General features: G+C 38.9%; 1 protein-coding gene across 1 annotated transcript; it reads left to right on the top strand.

Annotated features, from left to right (window-relative positions):
- The first annotated feature begins 10,544 nt into the window (after nt 1-10,544).
- LOC104594257 (nuclear transcription factor Y subunit B-6-like) lies at nt 10,545-13,880 on the top strand. Its single transcript, XM_019197186.2, has 2 exons — nt 10,545-10,699; nt 12,890-13,880. Exons 1-2 carry the CDS (start codon nt 10,645-10,647, stop codon nt 13,477-13,479), a joined length of 645 nt encoding a protein of 214 aa, XP_019052731.2. The 5' UTR covers nt 10,545-10,644; the 3' UTR covers nt 13,480-13,880.
- Nucleotides 13,881-18,032: the final 4,152 nt, after the last annotated feature.

Below are 18,032 nucleotides of genomic sequence, written 5' to 3'. Positions count from 1 at the left end.
CTCGGCCACAGGTGGAAAGAGACCAAGGATATCTACCCCCCACTGTGTGAATGGTCACGAGCCGATAAGGTACCTCAGGTCGATAGCGGGCTAGTGTGGTATGTTAGTGTGTCGTTGGAGCTTATCGCACTTCTGAACCAACTCTAGTGTGTTCGCCTTCATCATGGGCCAATAATAGCCTTGTCACAACACTTTTTGAGAAAGCGCCTTGGCCCCCAAGTGTCCCCACAGAAACCTTCATAGATCTCGTGTAGCACTTGGTTCACTTCAGTTCGGCGAAAGTAGCACAGGTAGGGGAGCGTGAATGACCTGCGGTATAGTTGCTCACCTATGATTACATAGCGAGTTGACTACTGCTCTGCCCCCCGAGATACGTTACACTCTGTTGGTAGGGTCCCATGGCGCAAGTAGTCAACAAGCGAATCCATCCAGCTCGGCTTCGCAGCGAAAATAGGAGCGACCTCTTATACCACCCTTTCTATATTAGGGCATGCAGATCTTCAATGTAAATTGTTCTCCTCATAGTGTCTATTGTATCGGCCAGCTTCAAGAGCGCATTAGCTTCAGTGTTTTCGGATGTCAATACCTACTGGATATATCAATAGTGGAAATTGGGTAGGAGCTCTCTGACCTTGGCTAGGTATGCTAACATGGTGGGCTCTTGAGCCTCATACTCCACATTCACCTAGTTAACCACTAATTGTGAGTCATTGGACACCACAAGATGCTTCACATCGACCTCCTTTTCTAGTAATAGCCTGGTTGTCGGCACCTCATATTCAGTTTCATTGTTCGAAGCCCAAAATGCAAACCAAAGGGAGTATTCTAGCTTCACCTTGCTAGGTCCATAGAGGATTAGTCTAGCCTCGCTTCCATGTTGGTTGGGCGAATCGTCCACATGGAGGATCAAAGACTCCTCATCCTAAGTAAGGATGGGTGCCACACTGGTTGATGCTTCCGAAGTGGTCACGAGCTTGGAAACTTCAGGGGTCGGTGTGCTAAATGTATAGATGGTGAAGAAGTCATCCAGGACTTGCGCCTTAATCGTTGGGCGCAGCTCAAACCGGATACCGTACTTGCTGAGCTCGATTGCTCATTTTGTCAGTCTACCCAAGATCTGAGGCTTTTGGAGGACTTCCCTAAGGGGTTAATCGGTTAAGACCACAACGGTGTGGGCCTAAAAATAAGGTCGCAACTTATGGGCTGCTAGCACTAGTGATAAGGCCAACCTCTCGATGTTTAGATACTTTGCCTCTTCGGCATGTAGGACTTTGTTCACATAATAAACAGGTCACTACACCTTATCTACCTCTTGAATAAGGACTGAGCTGACTACCTCATCACTCGTAGAGAGGTAGAGTTTGAGCTCATCTCTGGGTTCTAGCTCGGTTAACATAGGTGGCGAACTGAGGTACCTCTTGAGATCATCAAATGTGAGCTAGCACTCTTCAATCCACTCAAGGTCTTAATTTTTCTTTATGGCTTTGAAGAACTGAAGGCACCGCCCAGCTAACTTAGACATAAATCGGTTCAAGGCGGCTACCCGATCGGTTAGTCTTTGTACCTCTTTTAAGAGGTCGCATGTCTTTGAGATCATCAAATGTGAGCTAGCACTCTTCAATCCACTCAAGGTCTTAATTTTTCTTTATGGCTTTGAAGAACTGAAGGCACCGCCCAGCTAACTTAGACATAAATCGGTTCAAGGCGGCTACCCGATCGGTTAGTCTTTGTACCTCTTTTAAGAGGTCGCATGTCTAGGATGGCATGGATTTTGTCTGCGTTAGCTTCGATACCACGTTAGTTCACTATGTACCCAAGGAACTTGCCCAACCTGACCCCGAAGATGCACTTGTTCAGGTTGACTTTCATGTTATATTTCCTTAAAACATTAAAAACATAGTCTAGGTCAGAAATCAAAGAATTCAAAAACTGAGTTTTTACTACCATATCATCAACATAAGCTTCAATTTTATTTCCAATCAAATCAGCAAACATTTTATTTATAATAAGCTCATCTCGGTTACAAAGGTAGTTTTCTCCTCATTGACCAGATCCATCTGGATTTGATTGTAGCCAAAATATGCATCCATGAAACTCAGCAACTCGAACCCCAAGGTTGCGTCTACCAAACGGTCAATTCTAGGGAGTGGGAAGTTGTCTTTTGACTAGGCTCTATTGAGTCAGTGTAATTGGCGCACATGCACCACTTGCCGTTGGCTTTCCTCACGAGCACTGGGTTGGCAATCCAACTTGAATATTGGACCTCTTTAACGAAGTATGCTACAAGGAGTTTCTCAACCTCCTCATCTACTATCCTCCACCGCTCTTGGGCGAGGTTCCTTTTCCTCTGTCGGATTGGATTGACTAGAGGGCCAACGTTTAATTTATGAGTTATGACAGAGGGGTCTACGTTGGGCATTTTTTTGTTATGACCAAGCAAAAACATCTAAATTTTCAATTTAAAAACTTACCAGGTTAGAGCGCAATGGTTCGATGAGGTGAGCTCCAATATGCACTATCTTCTCGAGGTTGGTATCTGAGAATGGCACCAAGACAATGTCCTCTGTGGAGCGAGCTCTTTCATCGTCGTTCTCTAGGGGTGGCTCCAGGTCAATGTTGACAATCTACTTTCCTTTGCCCTTTAGCGCGGCCATGTAGCACTTGCAAGACTCGAGCTGGTTGCCTTGCACCACTCCTACTCCATAAGAGGTCAAAAATTCCATCACTAAATGGTAGGTTGACACCACTATTCAGAGGGCGTACAAGATAGGTCGGCCCAAAATGGCATTATAGGGCAAGGGGATCGCGACCACTAGAAAACCGTGATCGAATAGTACCAAGTTTGGCATTGAGTCCGCCATTACTAGCACCCTCACCCGTCCTAGGGGCCGGACCACCTCTCTACTAAAGCCAACCAAGGGGATGTTGGCCAGCTACAAGTCATTCCTTTTGAGCTCCATTCGCTCAAACGCCTCTAGAAAGATGATGTCGATCGAGCTTTTGGAGTTTACCATAATTCACTTTACATCGAAGTCATTTATTATCAATTTGACCACAACGGCGTCATCAAGTGAATACTGGACCCCATGAGTGTCATCCTCCTCAGTGAAGTAAATTACCCCCTCGACATGGGGTTGCTTTGGTGGGTTCTCGTCCTCGTGCTTGAGCTCTCGAACTGAGTTTTTGCTCACTAAGGTGATGCATCCTGCTACTATGGACCCACCCGTGATCATGTTGATGACACCACGGATGGGACGCTCTGCTAGTGGTGGATCTTGGGGAGGCTGGTCTCTATCTTGATCCCTACTTGGTTGTGGCACACCTCTAGGTTGTTCAATAGGTCGGCTTCGATCTTCCCTTTTGATGAACTTCTTCAGATACCCTCAGTTGATCAACTCCTCAATCTCATCCTTGAGGTTACGATAGTTCTTTATATCGCGGCAGATGTCTCAACAAAAGTGGCAGTTTATTTGGATTTCTGTTAGCAGGGTTTCCTCTCAGCCGGGGTGGCCATCTGACATACTTGGTCGTTTTGATCTGCATCAATATCTCCTCCCTCTTTGCATTCAGTGCAGTGTAGGTTCTTGTGGGGATATGCTTCTCCGCGGCGACCTACTGCGTTAGTTCCGGGGAGACCTACTACACCTTGGTGACTTGCTTTTTCCGGTGTTGCTTACTGCTTCCTGAGTCATCTTTTGTCCTCTTCCACTTGCCGCTTAGCTCTAACCGGGATCTGGGCACCTCTTCGACCTTCGTAAACTTGGCTGCTTGGTTAAGGAACATCTCCATCGAGGTTGAAGGGTTCAACTCAACCTCCCAATGCAAGTCCAGATGCCAGACGCCGTTGACTGCTGTGATGAGTTGGACAACTGGGTTGAGGTTAGGAATTTGTAACCGCCCCAGGTTGAATCTTTTGATGTAGTCTCAGAGCTTTTCATCTAGTTGTTGGATGACATTTAGTGGATAGGTCACCGACTTCAGACACCTCTTACTCATCATGAAGTGCGTGGTGAATAGGTTGGCGAACTGGTTCCAACTTCTTATCAAGCCCACAGCCAATCCAGAGCACCACATCTGGGTTGTGCCCCGGAAGGTGGTCGGAAAAGCCATGCAACGCTTGCATCGTTTGCCCCGTGTAGCTACATCAGGGCTTGGAAGGTGTTGAGGTGGTCAACAGGACTAGTTGTTCCATCGTAGGATTCCAGGGCCTTGAAGTCTTTAGGACGCGGTGCCATGAGGATCTCGGCAGCCAATGGCGATGTGTGGGACACTAGCTACACCGACAAGGTGTCGATCTGGTTGACCTCCTTCTTCTCTTCTCATTTCTTCTCCTCCTCATTCACATTCGAAGCGAGGTGGCTCCTTCCTGTGGCACGGTGTGTGCATCTATGGCATCTCGTCCGGGATCCCTCAGTTGAGCTGGTGGCCTCGGTCCCAATTGTTGTTGTGGATCAGCTTAGTTCTTCTATTGGAACCTAGTTTTGGCCATCGGTGGGTGGGATGATAAACGACTCTTCCAGCGTGACGTCATGATCCCAGTAAAGTCGGAAACGCTAACCCGCTTAATGTGGTCCCCTAGCACGTTAGATGGGCTGCTTAATCGAACTCAAGTCAGGTCGACAGAAATGGGTCACCTCACATGCCGACCTATCGACTTGCCGAGTTGGTCCTTAGTTCGACTGCCAAGACGGTGCCGAGATAGGGGTGATCATTTCAGCCTGACCCAAAAATTCCGGGCTTGGGCCTGGGTTTTGTGTATAGGCTTGGGTCCACATCAGGCCCGCAAAATTTAGGGCCGGGCTTGGACTTAATACTTCAAGCCCGACCCGGTCCGCATATATTTAAACTTACACATTCTGTGTATAATGTATACATATATATACATGTTGTTTTACATAATATTATATATTTTATATATAAATATTATAAGATGACATATATAATTTATATTATTTGTAATATTTTATATTATATAATGTATAAAATAAGTTTATAGGCATGTTATGTCATTTAATATATAGATATGCAATGTTTTATATAGAGTGACATTAGCCCGAAATTAGGCCTGGCCCAACCCGGGCCCGTATAGATATGGGCTAGAACTTATGTTTCAGGCCCGGAACCTCGGGCTGGGCCAGACCCGAGCCTAAACTATAACCCTTATCATAAATGCCATAATCACCCTATGCCGAGGTCATCACGCTGATTCAAAGTGTCCAGAACGCTTTCATGACTTACTTGCATGGTGCTAAGACTTTACTAATTGTATTGATGCCACGTGTCCTTATATCATTGGAGGGCCAAACCGCCCCTCCTCACATCAGATTCTTTATAACTGTGGCACATCTCGCTAATTATTAGTCAGAAATTACGTGCTATTAAAAGAACAATTTTTAATGCTGTGGAAAACTGATTATATGTGTTTTGTGTCGCTATTAAATGTGATTATGTGAGTACCAAAGAAAACTCGCTATTAATTGCGTACGGTTACTCAGTCCATAACGAATAATCGATGCCCAATTTTTAATGCTGTGGAAAACTGACTATTCAATAAACTTAAATGCATGATTTTCTTTGGAAAATGATATTCGTTTAGGCTCAATTGGAAAAAGTGCGAATATAAATATGTACAATATAAATACATATAAAATATAATATTTTTGTATTTTATATAATTGTATTTTCACTCTTTTCAAACTGAGCTTTATAGGAAAAAAATGAAAATTTTCCTAATATTTCTGATGTTTGGTTCAATTTAAAAACAAGAGGATGGACTTATAGAAATCAAAAGGAATGTTTTTTTTGTTCACTTCTACTCTCTTTGTTAGATAGCTTTTATTTGTTATGGCTTTTTTGCATATGCAACTAAAAACCAAATTTCAGAAAATCATTTATTTTATTTCATTTTACATCCAACTAAATGGAGCCTATCTAATTTAGATTTTCACCTTTTAATTAAACTGTAACTATATATTGCTTTTCTTATGTAGAATGCAAAAAGCAGGTTCATGATTAAATAAGGATCATTTCAAAACTTGTGCAAAATTTCAGCATATACACATAATTTTTAGATCTATATAGTTACTGTGTCCGCTTATTTAAATGTTTTGTACTTTTTGCTTTTAAAAAACGAGAAAGTAGGTAGCAAACGTTTTGTACTCTTTTTATTTAATAGATAGGCACCATTAGATGTCATTAGGCACCACATAAGCTTAACAAAAAATAAATGGTTAGGTATTGGGAGAAACATTAAAAATGATATTTCCCCCAAAGGTTAACTATCACATAAATCAAGAAAACGCTTATTTAATAAATCGTCTTACCAAATAATGATGTTTCTCTCAATGTCTATATTGCAATGAACTGATACTGTTTTTCAAATAAATGATCAAGAACCAAACAAATCAATGGTTCCTCTCAATATGTATTTTGTTATACATTTGAAAGGTCTTTTTTTTTTTGAAAAATAAGATAAAATTTATTAAAAAAATCCAAATTAGCCAACCAACCTGCAACATAATTGGTTTCTCTAAAACATGTGCATAGGATAGTGTTAAATAGTCTTGGTAGAAGACCACATCTCCGCCTCACAATGCCCTACAGAACTTCCCCGCCATGTATTGGGAATATCTCCCGATGATGTATCAGAACTGATGATGTTATTATCGGGAGATGCTCTCAATACATGGCGGGGATGTAGTGTGGGACATTGTGGGGTGGGACGTTATGGGGCGGAGATGTGAAATTTGTTGGTACACAGTGAAGCATTCTTCAAGATAGATTTAATATTCCAAGGCAGCCCCTTGATGCCTCTTAATCTGTTAATAACTGGTCTGAAATCCTCTTCAATAATGCAATTTTGCCTAAACGTAATTGAAACCATATGAGCTTCAAGAGTCGCATCATGCTTCCACCATGTTAATTGAACATGAACCAACACCCTTGCTTATGATAAACAGACTTGCCTTCATCTACCCATTCTCTTGATTCATCAAAATTGATTGTTACAGTAGACTTGAATGAATTTGTTTAACATGTTGACCTCAGCTGAAAAGTGTTTTTCACAAAGTTAAGAAAAAAAATCCAAAAAGTCCGTCTTAGCCTTTTTCAATTATCATCAAGGGAGATGAATCAATAAGAATTGTTAATTAAAGACATAATTATTTCTGTTTTATCATATCATATTTCATATAAACATGTTAATATTCTTAGGGCCTGTTCTTTTTTTGAATTTTGAGAGGGGGAAGTTGGTCAATGGGATTTTGGTTCTCATTGACCAATTTACCCATGTTCTTTTTTCATATTTATATGGGATTTATGAAAAATTTATTTTTCATGGTATCACTTACCCGAATAAATGATACCCATTTTCTAGATAAGTAAGTAACTTTTTTCACTTAGGAGAAAAGTTTTCAATACTTTAATAAGACAAAATTGCTCCTTTTTTATGGTTAAAATGGTCATTTTCGTATTTTCCTAAAAAATAAAAGAACATGAATAAATACACTTACCCAGGTAAATATTTCTTCAGAAACACTTACCCAAATAAATAACTTTTTAAAAAGCAAACTAGGCCTTAACAATCCTTTAAGAATAAATTTATCGATATCTGGGCCTCCCCTAGTCTTTATTCCGTTCCACCATTCAAGCATAGTCTCTCTCTTAGGTCTAGAAATAACTGGATACAAGGTCAGTCACACACACCTAAGTAGTAACCTGCTTTTTAAGAGGAGAAATGTAAGGTACCTCATTTTGCTTTTTAAATAAGGTTGCATTTGAGGATTTGTGCTTTTAAAGCTCAAAAGCATGAATCCCCAATTTCAGGCTTTCTGTTTTGGGATTCGAAAACGTTTCGGCTTCATAGTACAACGATTTTGTGTGCAACTTTTATCAAATGTCTAAAACTTTTTTTTTTTTTTTTCTCAATCTGATTGAGTTCCAGATCTAATATGATAGGCACACTCAAAGAACACACTGAGTAAGCACATACACAGAAAATTGACAGCTGTTTCTTAAATACCTTCCAGCCCATTTTAAACACATTTGCGGGATAGGTGTCAGCAAAATTATTATGTGTTTACTAGTGTGTTCACTGAGTGTGCCTACCAGGTCCGGGTCTCCAATTTGCTTTTCACAGCCCAAAGTTCAAAACTAATATGCACCTGAGTATTTCTCTCTAATTCTTTTAACATTTTAAAACCATTACAATGACAAGAATACCCTTCATACTCGTGTTTAAATAGAAAAAGAACAGAAATCATTGCCGTGATCAACAACAACAAACCTCCAAATTGATAGTTTAATCAAATTTCAGACATAAAAAACTCTTACCCTAATAAAATCTAAATAAGCTTTAAAAGTATCAGAGTTAAAACCTTAAACCATCACTTTGTCTTATATTTCCCATTTTTTTCTAAGGAATTTCAGACCTTTGATTGAGATTTTACCTTACCTGCATCAAGACATTCTCAATTCTACCCTTTAACCACTTTTTTTCTATAAAAAAACCATATGGAGCATTAAGATAGCCAAATTAATCCTACTACCTAACAATGCAAACCAATCCCTGCAAGGTGCTTAGCCGCGTGTCAAAATTCAAGTTAGGTGAATCCAGCCAAATATACAATCATAATTAGTCAGATCTTATGGTCCAAATGGGAGTTTATAAAAAACTTAAATCTGGAAAATGATCCATTTATTGTCCTCCATTCACCATAATATTCTCCATAATGACTCAGCCTTCTCCTCCTTTTTCTCTATTAATTATCATATTTTTTCAAATAATTTACAATAAATTTGTCTAAGAAGATAAATCAATTAACTTTTATTTTATACAAGCTAGAAATTGAAATAGTGTTTTTTTTCAAAATAAAAGGGATTCTTTTATTTATTTATATAGAGAACAGTCAAATTGAATTTTTTAAACTAGTAATGAGTAATTAATGTCATTTAAGATTACAACTAAGGTTTTTCAGGCTTTTTGACGACATATATTTTAGTGGTGGCCAAGAATAGCAACTTAGGCTGTGTTTGATTGCAATATAAATAAATTTGTACTAATGAAAAACTATGGTAGTGCAAATGATTTGAGTGTAAATTTTGACCTATTTTTGTTTCAAATTCTTGCTTAAATTTGACTTATTATTGTTTCAAATTAAGACATGAAGCAGAATAAAGTAAAATTCAAAACAAAATTAAACAAGAATTTACATTTTGCACTATTCTCATACATTTGTACTAATCAAATAAATTTTCACTGCAACCAAGGCTGTTAATTTGCTACTGTATTTTGTGGAAGAATGATTCTAAAACTTAGCTTAATATAATGCAAAAATGCAAAATTTTTTTAGGGTTTCACTGCATTGGTAATTAGGGGAACTACTTTAGTTTATTATATAAAGGGAAATTGTCAAAAAGCTCACCATGAGTTTTCAGCACTTCTCTTAAACTCACCACAACTTTTCAAAATGTCTAAAACTCACCATGTCACTAACTTGACGTTAAAGAGACTAATGGATGTTAATATATTACCATTTTAACTTTCATAGAAAAATATAAAATATATACATATATTTTAATATTTAGACATGAAAAAAGGAAAATTTTCAAAAAATATTTTCAAATATAAAATACATATAAAAACACAGAAATTACAAAAAATATAAAAAATTATAGAAATTGCACACAAAATAAAAAATTATTTTCAAATTATAGAAACTATAGAAATTGAAAAACAAAATCAAAAAATAAAAATTGTAGAAAAAACACCAAAAATTATAGAAAAACACAGAAATTGAAAATAAATAACAAAAAATTCAGGAAATTTTATAGATGGTAGAAAATAGAAAAATATAAAAAACAGAAATTATAAAAACATTAGAAATTATAACAAAACACTAAAAATGTAAACAAAATGAAAATTGAAAAATGAAAAAGACCTTTTTCCTCTAATTCACCATTCAAGGGCGATTTGGTCATAAAAATTGTTATTTATGCTGATGTGGATACCTCTGTTAAGAAACATTAACGGTGTACTAACAGAATGTGAGTTTTAAAAAATAAAAACTTACTAACATGATGAATTTTCAACGTTTTGAAAAATTGTGGTGAATTTAAAAAATGATAAAAAATCATAGTGAATTTTAGACAATTTCGCTTATATAAATGTATTTGAACTGTATCTACATTTGCCCAATAACTACATCTTTAATTAATTGAACCCTAAATTGTGAGGCCATTCTTGTAATTAAAAAACCAAAGTGTTTTGGGAGCAAGGTTGTGTTCATTTAATTAAACATAAATGTTATTCAAGGAAAGAAAAAAACATAAATCAGTCGTCCATATATAACCTAGCTCTAGCTAGAGATGATCAATTAGTCCATTTTGGAAATTAAACAATGGGGACCCAGATATACCTGTGGCTGCCGGTAAGAGCACACGGTGTTATCCAACCATGAAGGCGTGAAGGACGTCTCTACTGGGGATTCTGTATTCCTCGTTAACAACGTCTGTTTGCCACGTGGATAACGCTTTTGATCAATATAAATAGAGACACTTGCCCGACTAGCTTCTCACCAAATTGGAGAGGGAGAGAGAGAGAGAGAGAGAGAGAGATTTAGAGGCAGAAGGTTTTAGAGAGAAGAGATGGAACGTGGAGGTTTCCATGGCTACCAGAGGCAGCACCCAAAATCAAGCTCCGGTAAAGTATAAAAAACACAAGAAATATAAAGATGGAATGAAACTATATATCATCAACTATCCGTTTACGTCTCTTTCTCTCACCTTTTGTTTTTTTAATTTCTGTCTTCTCTTTATATATGGGATTTTTAAGCTTCCTTTTGTATCATAGCTTCTCACCATTGATTTATTTTATGCAGTAACCCATTTTAGGTAGGCTGGAAATATCATTTCTTCGCCTCCGATTTACTTGTCAGTCACACTGATTTTGCATTTCTTATCTGTTTGATGAGTTTTCCTCTTGCATGCAAACGTATCGTCCATTTCAGCCATCTCTGTGCCTCCCAAGAAGCTCATACTTGAACCTCCATGTCTCTCTAGTCCTATGGAGTTTTCACTTTTTAGGGGGTTTCTCTCTTTTTAAACCTTTGATAATCTAGGGTTTTCTCCATGCATGTTCTTTGCTTTTCAGTCTGGTTTTCTTTCTTCGATCCGTGCTTATATCCACCTTTTCTCTCACCGACGGATTTCTACCATGAACATCGAAAATATTCGTCTTCCCTCCTCCTCATTTTCCTTTTTACTGATCGAAAGAGATGCATGCGTGATGCGTTTGTACTCAAAAAAAAAAAAAAAAGCTTCTTTCGATCATGGGTCTCTGCATCTTTAGCTAGCTCTCTCCCTATTTCCTCACCACTCGATCAGTACCGAGTCATTCTACTAATCCGCAGACGTTGTTTAACATCGATCGCTCTTTCTTTCCCGATCCACATCTGTTTTGGGTGACGATCTACTTAATAGGTTTAATATTTTGATCTGATGACTTACTTCGATAGCTGCAGCGTGCAGCATGCAGCCTGCAGCCTGCAGAGGCTGCATATTTATATGACCCAATGTATGTAAATGTAATAGTGTTTATTTTCTTTGCAACAATTTTTCTTCCACCGAAAAATCAAAAAAGTAAATAAATAAATTTCGGGGCTAGCAATTTGCAATTTGCAAAGGGCTGTATCTGCTGTATGTGTGAACTCCAAAGTCCAACCTCCCCACATACACATTCATTTATAATCTGAGTTGTGGGACAGAGTTGCAAACATTAGAGACTGTGGTTAGCTTTTCATACTATAATCACCAGGCGGAACACGTGGCAACCATGCAGGGATGCCTCACCATTCGACGTTTCCTATCTTAGCTCCCTTCCAAAAGCAGGCAGCAGTAGGATTTCTGGGCTTCATATCTGGACCGTTTGAACGCTGCCCTGGGCCCCCCGTCACTATTCATGTCTGTTGAGACCTTCAAAGATTAAGATAGACACACACACACACTACGCAGACAGTGACACAGACAAGAGTCAGAGATGAATATCTTCTCTTGTACTCCAACCAAGTACATGTCCTAGGGTTTTCTTTTCTTTTCTTTTCTCTTCTGTTCCCATTTCCGTGTCGCCGTTCCGTTTCCGTTAGCCTCTGGTTCCCGAGTTTTTAGAATCTCGATTTATCGCTCGCGTGGTGTTATGATTTATGAATGTATAAAGTTGAGAACAGCTGCAACGGTTCGTTTTTGTTTCCTTTTGACGTTTTGACTTGTCGTTTTCTTTTAATTTTTTATTGTTTATTCAGCAAAGCAACCATAAACCATTAAACCTCTTCTAGTTTTTTTTTTTTTTTTTTTTTTACTTTACTTTTAGTTAACTAGTTAATTAAATTAAATTTGTCTGCTCGATATAATGCGCCCAGTGCTTAATGCGCATCCTTTTCCTTGCCTTACCACTTACGTGGATTAACTAAAACGGCAATTGCTTTCTGTTGCGGAAGCCGGAAAGGGGTTAGAGAAGAAAGAAGCAGACTTTCTTCTGAAAGCATTTAATAAAAAGTTGTGAAACTTTCTCTGCATGCGGGGCTCCAGATTCTCATGTAACGCCTGGTTCATCTGTACTTTTATCATTTCATAGAAGAAAAAATCGACTGGCCATGGTCAGCTATGAATTATCATCACATAGGTAATTGATCTTCGCCATCTGAGCTGACCACCAGACGTCCTTCATGTCTCTTAGTTCGTTTTTCGTTATTCCTTGTTTCTGTACTTTCTTTGGTAAGCTTTGTTTCTGTACTTTTTGTTGTTGTTGCTGTAGTTGTTGATGGGGAAGAAAACATGATTGTGAGCTTGCCTTCTATTACATTTAATGAATTCTGTATCAATTAATTAATGACAGGAATGATGTTGTCGAACATCAGCAACACCTCCAACGGACAGGGACAGTCGACCGGAGGAGACGAAACCTCAGAGCGAGACACCGCGTGTACGGTCCGCGAGCAGGACCGATTCATGCCCATCGCCAACGTGATCCGTATCATGCGCAAGGTCCTCCCAACCCACGCGAAGATCTCCGATGACGCCAAGGAGACAATCCAGGAGTGTGTGTCCGAGTACATCAGCTTCATCACCAGCGAAGCGAACGACCGGTGCCAGCGCGAGCAGCGCAAGACCATAACTGCGGAGGACGTGCTCTGGGCCATGAGCAAGCTGGGGTTCGACGACTACATCGAACCGCTAACGGTGTACCTCCAGCGCTACCGCGAGCTTGAGGGTGAGCGGGGCTCCATACGAGGAGAGCCATTGGTGAAGAGGACTATGGACCTGGGTGCGCTTGGGGTGGCGGCTTTTGCACCTGCGTTTCACATGAGCCACCACCAGGGACTCTTCGGAGCACCCATCGGAGGATTCTTCAGGGACGTCGGATCCAGCGCTAGCTCATCCCAAGCTGCAATGGCTAGCTTTGATCCTTACGCCCAATACAAATGACTGCACCTCCGCACTCTCGTCCCAGCAACCAACTTATAAGCGTATATATAGATTGGTGGTATATACACTAATGACGTGGCGAGGAGAGATGGATTTCCTGTTGTTAGTATGGTCTGATTAAAGAACGTAACTATGAAGATAAGGAGCTAGGCCGACGTACGTGCTTCTTTCTCTTTTTCTCTGTTTCTCTCTCTCTCTCTTTCTCTGTTTGGGCATTTAGGTTTCCTCTGCTTATCTACTGTAGTAAGAGATGGGAAGGATTAATGGTTTCTGGTTTTGCTTTTTAACATCTTCTCTTCTCAGTGTATGGAAAGAAAGTCTGGAAATGTAGTTAGTGTTTCCAAAGGGAGGTGATGATGATCAAGTGTGTTTATTTATGCATTTCATTTGTTTGAATATTATAGGGAATAGCCTCGTACTGAATATATATATACTTGATCATAGCCAAAAGGCCGAGAAAGGTATTCCCCGTACTGAATACTGATACATATGTTATACGGTATATATGTTCATCGAATTACTGGCAAATTTCGTAATTTGCTTATACCAATCGAAAGGCCAATTTATATCAAGTGCTGGGCCAATCCCTGTGAGTTGAGTCCTCACTCCTCATCTCTCAAACACAATTTTTGATATTTTTTTGCATACATATCATCAGGAGCTAGTATAAACGAGATTTCTGCCCTATATCTATAGGCAGGTGCCATGAACGTAGTGTATAAATAAAAATAAAAAAGGATAAAAATCTACAAGGTGAAAAGACATTTCATTTTTATTTTTAATTAAAATATATTTGGACAAGCTGCCCGTTTGTAACCTGTAAGCATGGTTTTCAAACCCGGACTGGACGGTTGGACTAGAAAAAGGAAACTGGTCACGAACCGGGTTCAACGGTTTTTGATCATTTTTATTTTTTTGCCAGAACGGGCTGTCCCCTGAATGATTTGTGTTGTCCGGTTAGATTTTAAAAACCTTGCCTCTAAGTATATTTATGCCAATAAAATACTGTTATTATTATTTAGGCCGAGTTTGAGAGTGCTTATTAAATAATTTTTTAAAAACAAAGTGATTATTCTATTCTAAGCATTTAGTGAAAAAACACTTATTTAAATATGGATAGTAATAGTATAGGTATTTTCAAAATGATGTGGCAGGTTAATATAGGCCAGAAAGGAAATAAGTACTTATTGAATAAATACCTGAAAATAAGTCTAAAATTTTTTATGAATCAATTTTTTGGGTTAAGTATCAATTTTTGGTGTTAAGTACCTCGTCATTTGGTCTGCTTCCAAGTGGCCGATGACTCAGAAGCCAAAGTGAACTTTTGCTGGATGAGGACCTGGATGCCAAGCTGGGGGCAGATTAGGTACCGAGTTAGCTGGGCCGAGCTGGGCAGGTTAGGTGCCGAACTGACTGGGCCGAGCTAGGCAGGTTATGTGACGAGCTGACTGGGCCGAGCTAGGTAGGTTAGGTAACAAGCTGACTAGAGGGCCGAGCTGCCTGGTGGCGAAATGGATTGGTTGTTGAGCTTCGTAGTTCTTTAGAGACCTGCAAGGAATCAATGTCAGAGGACCTGGAGTGCGAGCTAAAAATCATAGTAGACTGCGAGCTAAAAATCACAAAGTATGAGAGCTAGAATATGCTTACTTGCCCCCTCATGTCATTGGGGTTGGTGCCTTTATATAGGCATTGTTTGGCGTGGGCTTCACGCACCACATCCGATATTTCCAAGAAGTCATCTAAGTGGTCTGAGATTCCCTAAGGTAACCGCCATGCACGTTGACCACCCTCCGAATCGTTCGGCACGTGGGCCAACTTCCAATGATCGTGGGAGTGTTTGGATATGCATGCCGAATTTATTGGCGATCACGTCTTGTAGGTCGCCAAGTTGGCGCCTATGCCAGGCCGCCAGTTCGCACCTGGGCCAGGCCGCTAGGTCGGCGCCTGGGCTAGGCCGCCAGTTTGTGCCTATGCTAGGCCGCCAGTTCGCGCTTGGGCCAGGCCATCAGGTCACGCCTAGGCCAGGCCGCCAGGTGGGACACCATCAAGTTGACTAAGGCAAGTTGTTGCCAAAGTGATTCCGAGTGTCACCTATTTGTTGCGAGGTGGCATGTGTCACAATATCATTGGAGGGCCAAATCCACCCTCATCGATTTTTATTGAATAAACACTTAAAAATAAGTTAAAAAAAAGTCCAAAATTTGGGCTTCTCAAAATAAGCACTTACTTCCCAGTCCAAAATAAGTGCTTATTAAATAAGCACCTATTTTTACGTATTGATTATTGAGTATATTCACGTGCTTTGCACATGGCACATGTATATGTCTTAACTAACATTTTGGGGTTGTTTGGTTTCGTTATCATTTATTTAATAAACATTTTATATTTTATTTATCTTGAAAAATGAAAAAAAAATAATTAAAAAACATTTTTAATATTATTTGACAGTTAGATGCCATTAGGCACCACATAAGCCGAATAGTGAAAAAATGCTTTATGTTGGGGGAAATATTGAAAAAAAAAACTTCCCAACAGCCGGCTCACACAAACCAAGACATATATTTATTTAATAAACAATTTAACCAAACACCATTTAAGAAGAAACACCAATGTGGCACTGGTGCCATTTTTCAATAATTGACAACCAGACCAAACAACATCCTAATAAACATATAAATAGATATTTCATAAGTTGGTATAGATTATAAATAACTTTTAAAAAAGACTTACAGGTTGCAGCTAAAAAAACTATGTACTATCCAGGTTTGATTCATGCAGTTAAGCCTCTCTTATTGTTTTTAGAACAATAAGCTGAGAGTCACTATAAAATGATAATAGCCTGCTTATATTTGTTCAAATAATTATGTATTATGTCAAATGTAGCCCAAAATTTGAGCAGGATTGGACGGTTGAAAAGGGTTATAATTAACAAATGTTGGAGGAAAAGGGAAATAGAAAAAAAATGAGAAAAAGAGGCAAGAATTATCTTTTAAACATACAATAACTATAATGAACTTTCTCAGCAAAGAATTTTTTTTTTCGCAATTACTTAAATTAATTGATTGTTTTTTAGTGCAAATTAATTAACTGTTTTAAACTAATATAATAATATTATATTATATGATTTGTGTAAATGTTATATATATAACATATATATAATCACAAAATATATAAATATGTCAATCAGAATAGACCTTCCCACATGTTCCATATAACCATTTTCCATAGATATATTTTGGACAAGAAAACTGCAATAGGAGTCTGGGAGATGGGTCCGGATCTGCTCCTCACAGAATGCGTCTCACACTGATCTCGCAGTATGTCTTGGTCATATATCGAGAATATCTCTTATATTTATATTTATTATTCATGGGAAAATGTTCTTCATACATGATAGGATGAAGTTGTAAGATCAGTGTGAGTAGACATGTTCATGGGCCGGGCTGGGTCGGGCTCGGGTCGGGCTTTCACTTATCACTAATAAAAATATACTAGGCCCGAGCCCGGCCCGACCAACGGGCCTACAACTTGAGCCCGAGCCTGGCCCTGATAAAAAGCCCGAAGCCCGACCTAATTGAAAAAAAAAAACAATTTTTCCTATTCAAATTAGAATTAAAAATTCATATAGTACTTTTTTTTTCTATTTAAATGAACAATGTGCCTACAATATGGTATTTTTTCCCTTTCTTTTATATTTTAAAACACAATTTTACATTATTAAATCAAAAAATTTATTCAAATGGACATAAATCACATAACTCATTTTAAGTTTAATATTAGGTCGGGCCGGGCCGGGCTCGGGTCGGGCTCGGGTCGGGCTATTTTGGCAAAGCCTAAACCCAGCTCGAATTTTATGCAGGCTGGGTTTTTTGGCCCGAACTTAAGCCCACGGGCCAAAAAACCTGTTCAAGCCCGTCCGGGAGCCGGGCTGGGCCGAACCAGCCCGTCGGGCCACCAGCCCATGAACAAGTCTAAGTGTGAGGCACACTATGTGAGTAACAGATCCCAATTCGTGAAGGAACGGAAACATGGCCAATCAAGAATCAAGAAGGTTTTCTTTGAGATGTACAATCTAGATTGACCACTCATTTAGGTCCCAACTATCAGTCACAACAGCCTTAGAAAATCAGCAGTCGTGCATTGGGAACATCTCCCTTCCCTTGCCCTCCCAATGTACAGCTGTAATGACGGTTGGGACTAGATCCCATCTACACTATGACAGTAGTCACCAGAGTCAGTGGTCCTGATTTCTAAAGACAACTTTCTCCATCCAATTTAATAATATAATTATTTGTTTTTTAATATATTTTACCATTTATGAAATTCACAAACAACATACCACATTATTTATTAGTATAGTATAATAATTGTTTTTTTTTTTTTCATGTTATCATACAATTTTGCCCTTCAAATAAATAGCACATGTAATGTCTTTTATTCCCTTTTTCTCTTTAAAATTTAGATTCTATACACCTTTTTAAAATGGATATCTATGATTTAGCTCCCTTGATTTTTTGGATTTTGAAAGGGCAGAAAGTTGGTCAATTGGGTTT

Source organism: Nelumbo nucifera, chromosome 1 (assembly GCF_055504915.1).
Source record: "Nelumbo nucifera cultivar China Antique chromosome 1, China Antique-T2T, whole genome shotgun sequence".
In the NCBI taxonomy this organism is placed as follows: Eukaryota; Viridiplantae; Streptophyta; class Magnoliopsida; order Proteales; family Nelumbonaceae; genus Nelumbo; species Nelumbo nucifera.
The sequence above is the reverse complement of the archived record's forward strand: the minus strand, read 5'-3'. Positions and strand labels throughout refer to the sequence as shown.